This window comes from Cydia strobilella, chromosome 2 (genome assembly GCF_947568885.1).
Source record: "Cydia strobilella chromosome 2, ilCydStro3.1, whole genome shotgun sequence".
NCBI classification, from domain to species: Eukaryota; Metazoa; Arthropoda; class Insecta; order Lepidoptera; family Tortricidae; genus Cydia; species Cydia strobilella.
Genome location: NC_086042.1, coordinates 20,575,379 through 20,592,685, shown reverse-complemented (window position 1 = coordinate 20,592,685; position 17,307 = coordinate 20,575,379). Strand labels below are relative to the sequence as shown.

The following is a 17,307-nucleotide window of genomic DNA, read 5'->3' as shown; positions in this document are numbered from 1 at the left end:
GTGTGTCAATGATTTCGTCTATTTATAACCTTGTTAAAAGGTAGTACGTTTCAAAAGTGTTTAAAAATGTTTCTTTAACAATCGGCCCGATTCGAAGTTTCGACCTTTAAGATACGTCAAATATTAGGTCTAGAAATGATATGGATTAGATGTCAGTGTCAAAAGTGGCGTTACTTCAAAAAAAACGTCACTTTTGACACTGACACATCTAATTCATATCGTTTCTAGACATAATTATCCCACCAAAAACATTTCATGTAAAGTGTTGCCAAGACTAGGCGCATAAAGCTTTTACACTCAAAAGCTATCAGATCCCGTAGTAGGTACCAAGACTTTTACTCTGTAAGTCCTAACTTTATTAGCTCTAACTGTATAAAGCCAACATCTTGGTCAAACGTACAGTACGGCTTGGCCGTTTCGTTGCTGTCAAATGGACAAATTGGACAATCCCTTAATGACACTCAGAATTTGAAAGACTTGTACAACAAGTCCACCGAGTGAGTGTTTATGTGACTGCAACGAAACGGCCAAGCCGTACTGTACATTTGACCAAGATGTTGGCTTTATACAGTTAGAGCTAATAAAGTTAGGACTTACAGAGTAAAAGTCTTGGTACCTACTACGGGCTCTGATAGCTTTTGAGTGTAAAAGCTTTATGCGCCTAGTCTTGGCAACACTTTACATGAAATGTTTTTGGTGGGATCTATCTTTGCAAATACCTACTTACCTAATCTAAATAGATTAAGTCTCTCAATTCTATGATATAATAATTAAACTAATTAAGGTGACATGAACCGAAACTCCTATGTACTTGCAGTACTCTATAAGCTTAGTTTAGCTATGTCATTATATGTAATAGTTCATAACCAATCCGTAATGTCATAAATAGTCTGGCACTGCACTTAGCTATATAAGCTTCTACATGTATGTAGATACGATCACTTTTTCCAACCAGCCTTCTGTTAACATTAAGCCGGGCCGGGGTTTTAACCCGCGACCTCCGGATTGAAATTCGCACGCTCTTACCGCTCGGCCACCAGCGCTTGTGTTTGAAGTAAGGTTTTGAAAAGTTTACGACAAGAAACAGTGCCAATATAGAGGGCGCTATTTGGCTGGTTTACGTGAACCTGCTTCAAATCTGTACTTCGAAAACTTTTTGTTCTTTTTTATTGTTGTTTTTGTATTAGCATTCCGATCACTGCTACTACACAAAATTTCAGGATTCTAGGACTTCAGGAACTAATGTTTTCAGGTTTAGAGGTATTTTTAGGTACCCCCATTTTAAGGGGTTGCAGGGCGAAAGTTACAGATTTCTGGTCACCATAATTGTGTCTGCATACAGACCCATCCCTACATGCCAAATTTCAGCCTTCTAAGACTTCAGGAAGTAGTCTGTATTTTCTATGACGCGAATTTCATGTGTTTCGGACAGTGAAAATTAAGGTACTATAAAATTTTAAGTATAATAGGTAGCTTAATAAAACTTGGTATTTTTGATGTCTACTGAGTACATGGTATACAAAAAATTACAGCTCTCTAGCATTGTCCAAGACGAAGCTACGAGGGTTCGAAAATACGGCGAAACGTGCCGAAAAAAGATATGCACTGCCTTTTGCCATTTGTCTCGTCTTGGCGGGGGCACGGCCTTGCCCCCAGATTTGAAGTATCTTAAAGTTCGAATCGGGCCGGTTTTGGCTACTGTACCAATTCCCGCACCCAAAACCCCGGGGTATGCTAATAACGCGGTTTCATAATTTAGGTATATACGTATTCAAAGAAACATATATTGTAGAACTATAGAAACACAATTAACTTAAATTCTTAAAAACTTTTATAAAGAATTCGACATACCATATACCATAAAGTGGAAGTTTTATTAAACAGACTCTTGTCAAAAACACTGGAACGGATGTGTTGCAAGGAATACGTGTTTTTATATGTAGGTACATAAGTTTAATTTACAAAAAATATAAAAAATATATATCAAAAGTTCGGGCCTCTAAGTACGTATATTTTTTAAATATATTTACTTTCTAATATTCATTTATGTATATCACACATTGTCGAGTCCTAATAAAAAAAGAAACCTTGCGTATTTCGATTCCCGCGGCTTCAACTGAAACATTTCAAAACGAGTAAAATAAATAGAGCGTGTGTGAATAGAAAAAAAAAGCGGACAAGTGCGAGTTGGACTCGCCCACCGAGGGGAGGGTTCCGTACAAATTTAACTTATTTTTTTTTTAAATTAATTTTACAAATTTATAGTTTTGAGATTTTTCCCTGTACCTACTTGTAGTGTAGGACGATATTACTTGCCAAATTTCATAGTTCTAGGTCAACGCAAAGTAACCCTATAAATTTTGATTCCCTTAAGTGTGTCGAAATAGACGCTTTTTGCGGCATAAACGGCCTTATCTTTTTTACGTTAGGTAACTTAGAAGTTTAATTTTTTCACAGCTTCAAGGGATCGTAGACCTGATTATATGGTTTTAATTTTAACTTGATACCTCCACGCGTTCCTGAGATAAAGGTTCCTTACAGACAGACGGACAGACAACAAAGTGATCCTATAAGGGTTCCATTTTTTCCTTTTGAGGTACGGAACCCTAAAAATATTGTTTAGATTCCGAAATATTGTATAAAAATAAATAAGTAATACTTAAAAACACACAAAGAAATACAAGCAAAAGTATAAATCATTTCTTTTTAAACGTCATTTCAATTTTTTTCTTGGGAACAAAAGCAACATCGAGAACAGGTTTTTTTTTAGCAAGAGTCTCCATTATGCAGACTTTATTCATTTGTCATTTATATTGTGTTTTCCCACTGTTAAATTAAATCTGCAGGAAAATTATTTCGATTGATTTTTTTGGTGCTATTGCTGCTTGGTGATAAAGTGTATTTAAAAAAAAAAATTGTATACCACCTAATGCATTGAAACTTTTAAATTAACCTGGCGTAAAAATAAAGACTACCATCCAAAGTTAATTAATTAGGTACGTGTCTGCCACTCCACCCACAACACCCACAAGATTCAATCTAAAAGTTTGTAAGATATATTAATTTGGCGTTCAAGTTCTTTAATATTCGTATATATGTAGTAGTAGTACTCTTCATACATACAACTAGTAAGAATGTACAAATTCGATTATCCCTTATGGGATTTGTAGGCATACCAAAAATACCAGCATACAAAACGGTTCCACAATACATTTGATCATCCCAATGGCTAGCTCGCTGTCTCGGCCGCAGGAAACGAAACTCACATGGAAGTGGTAAACGATGTTACGGTAAACGTAGCAGATTAATTCACTCTAGTATTCAGCAGTTGGGTAAAGTCAGACCAAAATAATGAGCCAGTCATTTTAAGCCTAAAAAGGGGGTCAACCTTGGAATGAGAGATAATAAGCTGGAAACTCGTATACACCTTCGTTATGACGTATTAAAGGTTCTCTTAAAAATTTACGCATAGATCGTGTGCGCGTCAGAAGTTATTCAAGGTCAAATGTCAAATAAATCGGTTTTTCGCGGATATCAAAATTTTTTGAGCTTCGATGTTATTTACATGTAGGAAAGACTGGTAGAGCATAAAATTTACGACAAGTTAGGTATCAAATATTTTTTCATGGGATGAGACGTTTTCAAGATATAGGGCACAGAAAGCGTAGTGATCAGACATACGTACTATGACACACACATCTGGACATGTGGACATCTGTTATTGGCTATGTTTTCTGTTCACTATGATTTGTATTAATTTTTGTATTGCTGTTGATGCCCCAAATAAATAAAATAAAATAAAATAAAATAAATAAATCAACAAGATTCTCGAAACTTATTTCAAAATATATTTTTTATATTTGCCAGTAGGTACCTCTTTGATCAAGGTAAGTCCTAGTATCCTCTCTGGGTTTGAAGGTCAGATAGCAATAGCTTTCGTTAAAACTATTGTCTGCATCAATGCTCACATGCCACAAGCGAAACCAACTTTTATAGATTGCAATCGGAAAATGCTATGACGAAAAATATTACCGATGTGTGATGGTTGATGGTCATATTTTTATCGTACAACTTACAAGTAATTGCGAGTGTGTGCATGACACGAATAGACGAAGAAAAAACCATCATCATCATATTCATACAGGTAGAATGAACGTTCGTCGAATATCCAATTAGTTCTGGAATTGTAGGCGAAAACTTGCACCACCTTTATTTACTGATTTTTAATTTACAGTTTAATCGGGTTCCACTTCATTTACTTATTACTTGTTAGCATTGAACTCTACATTTGAAGATATTTTATAGACTATAACACAAGTACATGTATAAGTACAGTACGGTACGCGAAATGTAGGTACCTATTACTCACATCATTATGTAATTAAGTTAGAGAAGAAACATAAAACCGTTGTTACTCATCCGAATGCGCAACCAATTTTGAAATGACTGACCGGTGTTCAAATCATTTTCTCGTTTGACGTTTTATCCATAAACAGGTGGCCGGTCTCCTCTACCTTTCAAGAGTTTTGAAGTACATAATTAGGTTGGTAAAGTTTCTGTATAAAAATTTTCGTCGCTCACAAGTTTAAATAACCTTTGGAGCCTCTACTGAAGCTTTTTTATTCTCAAGCTTGAAGCATTAAAATAACCACTGTAAAACACTGTTTTTTTTTTTTTTTTTTTTTTTTTTTTTTTTTTATCGCGTATATATATATATCTTTACTTGAAAAATAATTATAGTGTATAACTAGCCTTATGAACCGATTTTGCATGTACAACCGGCCTTAAAGTTTGTAGTCTATGATTGTTCATTATTTTAGTATGTGGGTATTTTTGCATTTTGTAATTTTTCCTCAGTCACCCGTTGACCACGAACGCTGTAAAGAGTTCGAAACGTCGGGATGTATTATAAATTCAATATACGCGATATAATCCGTTTTCATAGTTTTATTTCACTGTAAAAGAAATAAATCTTCAACAGATAAAATGGCTAAACAAAAATACGACTAATCATGAAATAATCAAGGGAAACTGGTATTGCATGGAGATTCATGTAAATGCAGAAGCCATGTTTTACCCTAGCAGCTATTGTTGCCGGGTTTTTAATTAAGATCCTCTGATGAAGCATCGCGGTCTTTAGAGAAAGTTTTTTTTAAACGGAAGCTTATTTGCTTTGTTCGAATTCCTCGAATTTTGCGCAATCCTTTTGGAGAGCATTGCCATGTTACAGACGTAAATCTGTTGTTGTTTGAAGCGCTTTGATTAAATTGAGCGGGTAGAAAATTTTATATATATATTATTATACATGCGTTTAATGGAAACACGTTTATTTGCGTATATTCTATAAATAGGTTTCTTTTTAATACCAACAAAAACTTTAAAACCAATTAACATAGCTGCACAGATTAATGTTTTTGACCGAAAATGTATATATAAGCTTTTACCTTTTTAAACAATCCGTCAATGAAATACTTTTTATTACACAAACACGTTAAAATCACACGTAATTAAAGGTTAAAAGGACGGGCGGTCTCATCGTTAGTAAGGGTTGATCTGGGGTTGATTTTATATATCCTTCGTCCTGATTCGAACTTTAAGATACGTCAAAAATTTGCTAAAGATACGCGATATTAGATTTGCGATATGAATCGGATATGTCAGTGTCAAAAGTTTTTGTTTGAAGACTTTGATGAAACGTCACTGACATATCCGATCCATGTTTAAGTATCTTAAAGTTCGAATCAGGCCGCTTTTCATTTTGGTTTCATTACAATTTCTTCTACTTACTTACTTATTATTGGAGGAAGTTTTTAGAAAGGTTTTCAGAACGTATGGAACCACAAAATCGGTTTCAAACAGTAAATATGCTTGTAAAGTAGCAACTTTATTATTCATTCAGCGACCAATGCATTTCATTTATACGTATAAGTATATCGATTTTTTAAGTTTTTTTTATAGCGAAGAATCGCAAGCGTCCATAGATTACAGTATCCACCTCAGGCAGGCCATTCAGTTGTTTGTAACTAATGTGATATAAAAATGTGGTCACGAGAGTGCTGACATCAAAAAACAAAGAAAGAGAAAATTATTTTATCATTTGTAACAAGGACGCTTACGTAAGGGAAAAAAATGCTTAAATTGTGCTAATCAGGATTGGAGGCGCGATTGAATAAAATGTTGATTTAAGACGAATTATATTTGTAAGAGAAAAATAAATGTCTGAAGGGCGACTGTGTCCATTGATTAACGGCAGGCGGTAGGTACCTACCTACCTACTAATACTTTCTCGTTCGTGGGTTTGACCTGAAGTTTACTCCAAAAACAAAACTAAAAAAATTACAAAACTTAGTATGATTCTCTCAATTACTGTAGGACACTAGCTGTTGCAGTGAGGACGATCCTTTTTCGAACTATATATTTTATAAGTAAATTTACATGAAGATCAAACATAAATAGATACCTATCAATATCAAAGTCATTTATTTAGGTACAACAAGTTTCTATGCACATGCAGGGGGGTCAGTTATCTCTGTCTCTTTAACTAAGTTATGTGTGTCTTTAACTAAGTTTTTTACTACATAAATATATGTGTTAAAATAAATAAAGTAATTTCGAAGCATCAATCGAAGCATTATATAGCTAATGCATTTCTCCATTCTTCGCTCTTTCTTTAATATAATAAACGCAACTGACGTAGCCATATTTGCGTAAATACTTCAGCGAAGGATGTTGCGGGCTTCACCGTTTGAGTTTTGGTGTTGTGAACACGCGCACACTAGGTCTATAGCTGTATTATTACATTGTTAGATCAAAGGACATTGATTGCGACTGTAAAGATGGGTCGCGGGTATTTACCCACTTTACCTACCCAGTAGGCCAAGCACATGATTGGCGCGACAGTATCTTGCCGCTAGATAGACTACCCGTCTTTTTCTAACTGTATTTATTAAAGATAGCCCGTTAATACCCAGTAAATACCGATCTCACCGGTATTTACCCGTATCTACCCAAATGGACGGGTAGATTCATTTCTTGTTGCACATGTCGATTTGTGTTATAGTGGAGATATATACCAAGTTAGTGGTTGTAATTAATGTGTGTCATTTAGAATAAACCGGTTTAGTGAAACCTGCAGTTCTAATTTATGAATTTTCATATAATTTTGATAAATAATAAAAAAATGCCGTTATGAGAGTATTTTTCTATAAGAGTAAATTATCGTATCGATAATAAACATTCGAATTTCGGTCGGTTGGGGGTGTGATTGGGGGAGGGGGACAAATGTTAACTTTTTCATATTTCTAGGAATCTGACAATTATATCGAAAAGTGTTATATATATAAATCAAAATAGACAAAATTTTCTACAATAAGGTAATTTTTTTTATAAAACTAACTATAATTGACTTATGAGTTTCCCAAGTTGTGATACTACACATTTTTTTGTCCATTACAAACCAGTAGTCTTCATTTTCATCGTTCGTATGTATATTAAAAGCGTTTTAAAACATTTTCGGAGATCAGGGAATATTTTACACGATTTTCATAATGGGGTTGTCAAAGGTTTGCAGAGATGGCGCCATCATAGCAGCTTGCCCCTTTTTCTGTGAGATTTGGCTTAAGGGGCTGGCATCCAGGGCATTAAAAAAACAAAAAATTGACAACTCTAGGGATTGACAGGGCAAGCTATGCAGGCGCCATCTGCTAATTATTTCGACCGGCCAACCCCATTGGACTGATTGTTGAATTGATTGAACATCAAACTTAGAAGTAAAACTAAAACACCCGCGTGTTTACCCGTGGGTAGGTAATATAGGTTTTTAACCAGTGTGTGTTACCAGTGATGACTTACGGAACAGAAATGTGGTCGCTCACAATGGGCCTCATAAGAAGGCTCAAGGTCAACTTAACTAACTTAGCGGTTTCACTCACGTATTTTTAGTCACTGACCGCTACTCACTCAGGCACTGTTAGTGCTTGAAAATGGAGACCTAGGCTATCCGAAACATGTCGCGCGAGTGACTAAAAATACGTGAGTGAAACCGCTAAGTTAGTTAAGTTAATATGTCTCACGAGTCACGATAGTTTAAATTCGATTAAGGCTCAAGGTCACTCAAAGAGCAATAGAGCGAACTATGCTCGGAGTTTCCCCTGCGTGATTGGATCAGAAATGAGGAGATCCGCAGGAGAACCAAAGTTGTCGACATAGCTCAGAGAATTGCCAGACTTAATGGCAGTGGCCGATGGGGCAGAAAGGTTCTTGAGTGGCGACCGCGAACCGGAAAACGCAGCAGGATAAAAACCCACAACAAGATGGTCCGACGATCTGGTTAAGGTCGCAGGGAAACGATGGATGAGAGCAACGCAAGACCGGTCGTTGTGGAGATCCCTGGGGGAGGCCTATTTCCAGCAGTGGACGTCTTTCGGCTGATATGATGATGATGAGGTAAATATCGGGTATATACCGGGTAAATACCCATCTTTAAATTTGCGAGTTCTCGCTTCTATCGAAAATTTACTTATTCCAAAGTACGAACATCAAATTACAAGGGTTAATAATAATTCCAGAGGGCCCTGTCATCCGGCCCTCGCCTCTGTGCTTGCCTTGACTGGCCGGCCAGAGTGAAGTCGCAAGAGCGGGACCTACCTATGCTCCAGGTTGGAAGTGTAAAATGTTATAACGCTGGCGGCCTGCTGAACGGATTACCGGGCTCTGGCTACCGCAGTATCACCTCTCGACAACCTCACAGCCGCCCTGAAGTGTTGTCCTATTGTCGCACTGTGCGTGCGGCCGTTGTAGGGCCCACTAAATGAGTTGGCGAGTCACCACCTGTCTTACACAATTTTGAGACGGCAGGAGTCCGCTAGTCTCCTCCCATAGCCCAATATCCAGTCCATCCAACATACAAATCAATAGCTTATGACCTTAGTTCCTATCGCAGCACAAAAGTGCTGCACTGCAATAGTCTTTGCATCTGGCGGGGACCATCTCCGGATGTATCATATTGTGCGCTCGGGGATGGTATCCGCCAGGTGTATCCCTTGCTTTTAGATTAAATTGTCTTAAAGGGCCTCTGCGCTGTTGGCTTCGGCCCCACGCACGCCTCCCAAAAGTCCGGGACCCCATGCTCCCGAGATATGGAAAGGACAAACAAATAATAATAATATATTCTTTATTGTGCATAATTAAAACAAAATTAGATACATTATAATTAACATAGCGAACTAAGCAACAACCCAACAATAGGCGGACCAAATATAAATGTTAATATTTTACAACTAAAATTGAAATCGCACTTAAACTATCGTGAGACATATTTCAAAATATTTAGATCAGTACCTAGGGGTAATACCTAGGGTCAAGCGGCAAGTGTGTTGTGACGATCGCGGGGACATAGTGAGTGCAGTGTGCTTGACTTCGTTCGATACAGCCGCCCTACCAGACCTTCACTTGACGACTCCATCTGCGGACTGCCCCGCGCCCCCCGCCCCCGCCCCATCAGCGCGTGCGCAACGAGCGACGAGGCGGGCGGCGCGGGCAGTGCACGACGTACAACCGCCGCGGACACTCGTGCCTGAGGAAGGATTCCCAAAGAATCCGAAACATGTCGCCAAAAGCGACTAAAAATAATAGTGAGTACCGTACTGATCTAAATATTTTAAAATTGAAATTTTATAAAATTAAGAATAAGATACCCCAGTTAGTTAGTTAGTTTACAGGTAAAAAGCAAAAAAAAATACTATAAGAAGAAAAATGTTTTATTCTTATCTGTATCTAATTCATTATTAAATTGAGCTTAGGTATGTAAGATCCCATACATTTTTATTGGTAGTAAAAGTACTTAGAGCTACTGGTATAAGTAGTGTCATTATTCCTACTTGTCCCTTCTTCGTAAGTAAAACTTACATATAAGTGTATCTCAGGCCGCATGCAATTAATTCTGATATTTATTACTTAAATCAAATTGTTGTTTACAAGTTAACTCAAAAAGGATATTACTATCCTAGTTACTATTTTCTTGTCAAATATTATTATTTCAGACTGGGTGTGGATTAAATTTAGCTGAATAGACTAATATAGATGTCTATACTATAGACTATTAGATTATCAAAAAGGTCTGTTTTTACAGTGATTATCTAGTGATTAGTGCGAGTTCCTGCAGTAGCCTATGTGTAATTAGGCCTTGAAGTAATAAAAAAAATAGGTAGTTCCATTAAATACAATTTTAAATAAAGAACAAAATTGTAAATCTTACCATAAACGATAGTACTTATCCCAACGAGGTATTAAAATTATATCTGGGTTAGTATCCGCTCCATTTAATTATTTTGGAAAATCTCTTGAAGCTCTCAGCAATTTCTGTAGTATTGGCCCGTAAAACTGATCAATATTGCTCGCTAGCTCGATCCCGTTTCTTGGCCAATCTTGGGAAGCACGGCGAACACATCAAAAGCTCGGAAATGTCCACTTATCTTATCGTTTACGGAGTATCACGTGTTCTTGTATTCTTTATGACCTCATACATCATTATAATATTCATCATTATTGACTTCAATAGAACAAAGTTTGCTAGTAGGTACGAGTACACAATTATTGTTACTTAACTAAACAGTCACTTAAAATTTTAATTAAATTTGAACAGAAAATTAACGTTTCTGATATCTTTAACCTAAAAACTTTTGTTTATATTATTCATACTAGAACCTCATGTTCACCACAACTTTTTCCCCGTATATCTTGCACACATTGTAAATGTAACCTGGTGTGCAAATTTCAAATTTGCGTACTGTACTTTTCTTGCCACAGGCAACTAAATACTCAACGAGACAATTCTAAGAACCCCAAACACAATTAGTTTGCGTTGTTTTATCACAGAGTTCCCATGGCCACCTCCTGTCCCCATTATCAGATCAGCTCCATGTCATCATAATTATTGCGTGGTCATCCGATTTTTACATATGCAAAATTTCAGCTCAATCGATAATTGGGAAGTGGGTCAAATTTAGCTTACAAGATTTGACCCACACCCCACACTAATAACTAACGTATGTAGGTACATACCTAAATACTAACAGGGCAAGTTAAATAAAAGCTTATATCACAAATGGAAATACGCCGAGTGTTTTTTGATAAAATAAGCGAGTTTATTATTACAATCATTTAACCATCATCGTTACTGTGATATATGTACTTGGGGGTAGACGCAACTAGGTATGCAAATATTATGTGGGTAATTGGGCAAGAAAACCAGTTCTGAAATAAACGCCGTATGAACAACACCGTGTTCCGTTTCTTCACCCTAAACAACCCCTGTATACCATATTGGCGACGATTTCGAGTCTACGCGAAGTGTTACAGTGTCATTCCCAACGTAAATATGACCATCGGTAAATTAGAAGTGTTTAATGTTGAGTCGGACAGCTGGTCGACTTACGTGGAGCGGTTGGAACAGTATTTCATTGTCAACGAAACAAAGGAAGAACACAAAGTGCCTACGTTGATAACAGTTATGGGAAATCAAGCCTACGAACTATTAGTAACAATGTGTACACCCGATAAACCGGCAAGTAAAAAGTTCGCAGATTTAGTGAAAGTGATGAGCGGCCATTTGCAACCAAAACCGAGTTTGTTAGCAGAGCGATACCGGTTTCGTAACAGGAAACAAAGGACGGGCGAATCGGTGGCGGATTTTGTTGCAGAGCTCAAAAAGTTAGCAAAGCATTGCGTCTTTGGGAACGGGCTGACAGAAAGTTTGAGAGATCAGCTAGTGTAGGGTGTGGTGATGGCTTGGTGATGAAACAATACGGCAACGGTTGTTCACCGTAGATGATATTTCGTTTGACCGGGCATTACAAATGGCGGTAGCGATGGAGGCAGCGCAGGCAAACGCAGCAGCAGTAGTGGCGGATGGTCGGGCAAAAGGCTTGGAAGGCAGCCCGAGTACGTCGAGTGGTTGTCATGCGGTATCGGCACAATCATGGCGCGGCAAGAGAGCGATGACGTCATACCGGGCGACAAACAACAACGAGACGCGGCCGCCTGGCAACAGCGCGTCACAACTTTTGGGGCCCAGGCGCCCGGGCCAGGCACCTCGAGATTGGCGCCGTACCGAACAAACAGCACTACGCACTTCATCGGGGGCGGAATGTAGTGTTTGTGGTAGGCCGCATGACTCATCGAGTTGTAAATTCGCAAACTATGTTTGTCGCGTGTGCAATCAGTCGGGGCACTTGAAAAAGATGTGTCCTAGGTTACAGATAGGCGTTAGTACGCACAAGAATGACGTACGAGACGAAGCAGACAGCGATTACAGCGATGAGGTACAGTTCAATGTTTTCAATGTAAACGATATTTTCCAGTGTAAGCCGTTCATGTTGCCAATAAAATTAGAGGGAAATTTAGTCGAAATGGAAGTTGATACAGGGAGTGCCATTTCTTGTATAAATGGGGACTTGTATTTAAAATTGTTTTCCCATTTACCTTTGCACAGAAGTAATATTGTTATGTGTTATTATACGAATGAGAAAAAGCAACCCTTAGGAAAAATCTTAGTATATGTCATGTTTAAAAAGGTATGCAAGCCATTGGAATTGTATGTAGTGGATCAAGGCAAAGAACCGTTATTAGGGAGGATGTGGCTACGCGAGTTAGGGTTCAAATTGGATGAGTTGGCATGTCATGACGTCGAGGTCACGGCACGATTTGATTTGAATGAACTTAATTCCAGATACCGTGAAGTATTTGAGGAGGGGCTCGGGCGGTACACGGGTGGCGAGGTGAGTCTGCGGGTGCGTGAGGGCGCGAGGCCCGTGTTCCTGCGCGCGCGACCGCTGGCGTACGCGCTGCGCGAGCCCGTGGAGCGCGCGCTCGATCAGCTGGAGCGCGACGGCGTCATCACGCCGGTGGACTCGTCGGACTGGGCCACGCCGATCGTACCCGTCGTCAAGACGGACGGAACCATTAGGGTATGTGGAGATTTTAAGTCTACGCTTAATAAATGCCTAGAGGTAGATCGTTTTCCATTACCTAGAGTAGAGGATTTGTTAACCAAGCTAAACGGAGGGGAAAAGTTCACCAAAATCGACTTGTCCCAGGCATATGCCCAGTTTGTCCTGGATGAACACTAGAGCTTATACCGTTATCAACACGCACCGAGGGTTGTATAGATATAATAGGTTAATTTATGGGTTGTCCTCGAGTCCTGGCATTTTCCAGCGAAGACTGGAACAGATGTTTGCCGATCTTCCCAGAGTAGGAGTGTTCTTAGATGACGTTATCTTAACGGGGACGAACGATCAAGAGCACATAGAAACATTGCATAAAGTGCTAGATAGGTTGCGAAAGTTTGGCTTAAAAATTAAAAAAGAAAAATGCAAATTTTTCGCCTCGTCGGTCACTTATTTAGGGTATGTAGTGGATAAAGAGGGCATCCATACAAATCCGGACAAAATAAAAGCTATCGAGCAAGTACCTACGCCTACTGGTGTAACAGAGTTGCGAGCGTTTTTAGGTATGGTCATGTATTATGCCAAATTCGTTAAAAATATAAGTTCCAGGTTGGCACCTCTTTATGCTTTACTAAGGAAGGGAGTAAAATTTGAGTGGTCCGAACAATGCACGGAAGCATTTTGCGAGGTAAAGGAATTATTGGCAAGTAGTACCGTATTAGTGCACTATTCCCCGGGGTTACCGGTAGTACTCACCACGGATGCGAGTAGCGTGGGGGTAGCCGGGGTCATTTCCCATTTTATGCCAGACGGAAGTGAAAGACCGATTGCGTACGCTTCGCGGGTACTTAACGCGGCCGAACGCGGATATTCTCAAATAGATCGAGAGGCTTTAGCTATTATCTTTAGTGTGAAGAAATTCCATCAATATTTGTATGGTCGCAAGTTCCTCCTTAAAACAGATCATAAGCCTCTCGTTGCTATTTTTGGCCCCAAGTCGGGTATACCCGTGATGGCGGCTTCGAGAATGCAAAGGTGGGCGGTAATACTATCGGGTTATGACTATGAGATACAGTACGTAAATACCAGTCAAAATGGCGCCGATGCATTGTCGAGGTTGCCGCGCAAAGGAGATGTTGGGGAGAAACAACCGGAGTGTACTTACATAAATTTTGTTAATGACTTTTTACCTATCACTCACAAACAAGTTTGTGAGGAGGTAAAAAAAGATATATTGTTGAGCAAAATCGTTTTATATTTACAGTCAGGGTGGCCTTCTCACAACTTACATGCCGATTTGCAACCCTATTTCATAAGAAAGAACGAGCTATACTTAGACTCTGGTTGCGTTATGTGGGGTTATAGAATTATTATTCCCCCGGTGCTTAGGGAACAAATCCTTCAGGAACTACATGTAGGACACTTAGGGATAGTAAAAATGAAGGCCGTGGCCCGAAGCTACGTGTGGTGGCCCGGTATCGATGCCGACATCGAGGCGTGCTGCGCGGGGTGTCACACGTGCGCAGCGGAGGCGCCGGCGCCGCCGCGCGCGCCGGTCAAGCCGTGGGAGTACCCCGGGGAGGTATGGACGCGGGTGCATATCGATTTTTTGGGTCCGTGGCATGGTAAAACTTTTTTGATTTTAATAGATGCGTGTTCTAAGTGGATAGAAGCTTTCTTAATGACTACCACTACGGGAGCAGCGGTTTTAAAAGTGCTAAGGGAGATATTTGCACGTTTTGGCGTTCCTAAACAGGTAGTTTCGGACAACGGGCCTCCATTTACTAGCAGGGAGGTGGATACCTTCATGCGATATTATGGTATTACTCATACTTTTACACCAGCGTACCATCCCGCGTCAAATGGAGCCGCCGAGACGGCTGTGAAGTTATGCAAAAGAGCGCTCAAAAAGGCGGTTAGAGATCAAGTAGACGTGGAAGAAGCTCTTCACGAATATTTGATGGCGTATAGGAATACTCCCCACAGCACCACGGGACAAACACCGGCCATGCTTCTCCAAAGGCGGGCATTGCGTTGCCGTTTGGACATGTTACGGCCCGGGCGCGGCCTCGAGCAGCGTGTGGAGGCGGCACAAGAACGGCAGGTGCAGCAGGCGGGGGGTAGAGATAGGGCATTTCGGATAGGAGATCTCGTGTGGTTTAGGGATTACAGCTCGGGGAAGAAATGGCTTAAAGGGAAGGTGGATAGCTTAATAGGTTCTAGCGCGGTGTTAGTGGTAAAGGAAAGCGATTTATCAACTAAGTTTAAGAGGCATGTAGATCAAATTAGAGCGCGATCTCCAGTTTCCGCGTTGGCGTGGCCTTGTCCGATGGACCATCCTGGAATCTCCCAACCACCGATACCACCCGGGCCGTCGTCCGTGCAGAGGCCTCGTCGAAATATACCACCTGTCGATCACTACGGTGATCCTCTTTTATATTAGTGGGTCTGCCACTATTTATTTTTGTATAAGTACTTACCTACCGATTGTATTAAATAACAGTGTGTTTTTTTTGGGGGTTTTTTCATCCAACCCTTACGTGTGGGGTATCTATGGATAAGTCTTCAAAAATGATATTGAGGTTTCTAATACCATTTTTTTCTAAACTGAATAGTTTGCGCGAGAGACACTTCCAAAGTGGTAAAATGTGTGTCCCCCCCACTGTAACTTCTAAAATAAGAGAATGATAAAAGTAAAAAAATATTAACTTCCACCGAAAATTGGTTTGAACGAGATCTAGTAAGTAGAGTTTTTTAATACGTCATAAATCGTAAACCGGAATTTACCTTCCATGCACTCACGTTTCACATAAAAAATACATTGTTTAAATTGTGTAATGTACGGAACCCTCGGTGCGCGAGTCCGACTCGCACTTGGCCGGTTTTTTTCGTTTACTTGCTTTTCTAATTGCTCTTACATATTTTCAATTTAGAGGAAAAAATACCTACCTTTAGGCTCTTCTTTAGGGGTGTCTCATGCTCCATACAAAGTGGGTCTCCTATCGGGCGATCTGTAACGTTTTTTTTTTTCAAAATTTAACAGATTCGTTGATATCTCATTAAACAAATGAAATACAAAAACGTAAGCAGATACTCGACTTAACTTTAATAGATGTTCTCACGCTCAGATAAGCTTTATAGGTACAATTTCATTTGAAAGGAAGCCATATTCATTAGTAAATAAAATTCATTTTAAAATCTACTTTCAGCCTCATAATCTGTTCTTTTTCACCTCTGAATAAAGGATGACTCACGTTAGACCGAGCCGTGACCGGGCCGGAGCTTCCGGAGCTTCGTTTTCTATGGAAAGCATCACGTGATCACCTGTCATGTCATAGAAATGTAAGCGCCGGAAGCTCCGGCCCGGTCACGGCCCGGTCTAACGTGAGTCATCCTTAAGCGAAAACAACTTTGCTTCATAGGGAAATCTGGGGTAGCGACACTAGCGACTTGGATGCGACGGAGTTTGTCTAATTAGGCTTGCTGAGCAGATTTCAACTTTGCAGAACTTTGACGCACTATCTCTTTGGGATTTCGTCGGCTGAGCTGATCGCTGCATGCCAAGGCTGCGTTAACTGCATTATTGCAGTTTGTTAACCAAGATATGAATGGTACCTACTCGTTTCAGTTGAGATTGTTGTTTTGGGAAAACATACGTTTTTGCATGTGTTATTTTGATTATTGCATTTGCGAGAGAATAATAATACAAAATAAATCATAAATGTGAATTTTACCTTAAAATATATATATATATATATTTCACGAGCGTGCTCAGTGGCCAAATTAATCAAATTATTATCTAAATAAAACATGTTTATGCCTTTAGCTAAATAATAGTATATTTCGATGCTAGTGCGGAAAGTATGTCATTACATCACGAGTACCGAGATATGGCGAGTGGCAAGACTCGGGACGAGTGAAGAATGACATTTCCGCACGTGTATCGAACGACGTTTTTTAATACAGTTGCGAAAAAATAATAAAAACAACAAGTAAGGAATAAAAACTTTGGAAACTTAAAACGCATCTTAGTAGGTAGTAAAAGTAAGAAAAACGCCTCTTCTTTGACAAGCGTTTCGGCAGCTATTCCGTTCCATTCAGACAACTTATTAAGAACGGTTTTTCAATATTCAATATTAAAAAATAAACGTGTTATAATGATGATGAGGTAAGTAATTAAATTATAAAATATGTATATTTTTCGTATTCTTACATTAACAGTAGGTTTTTATGTTGATTACGACGTTTAAAGGAAACTAATATTAACACTCATCAATAAGTACTCATGAATTGGAACAAGTATAAATTAAAAAAAAAATCGAAAAGTAAAAAGCACTAGTTCACGAAAACCAACTTTCCG

The 17,307-nt window shown here is 39.2% G+C and overlaps 2 protein-coding genes across 3 annotated transcripts in view; both read left to right on the top strand.

Annotated features, from left to right (window-relative positions):
• LOC134754236 (uncharacterized) overlaps positions 1–17,307 on the top strand; it is a 99,921-nt gene that overhangs the window by 38,941 nt on the left and 43,673 nt on the right. The gene's annotated exons all lie outside the window — the stretch shown is intronic.
• On the top strand, positions 11,250–11,773 carry LOC134748884 (uncharacterized). Its single transcript, XM_063683718.1, has one exon. The coding sequence runs from the start codon at positions 11,270–11,272 to the stop codon at positions 11,771–11,773; it is 504 nt and encodes a 167-aa protein (XP_063539788.1). The 5' UTR covers positions 11,250–11,269.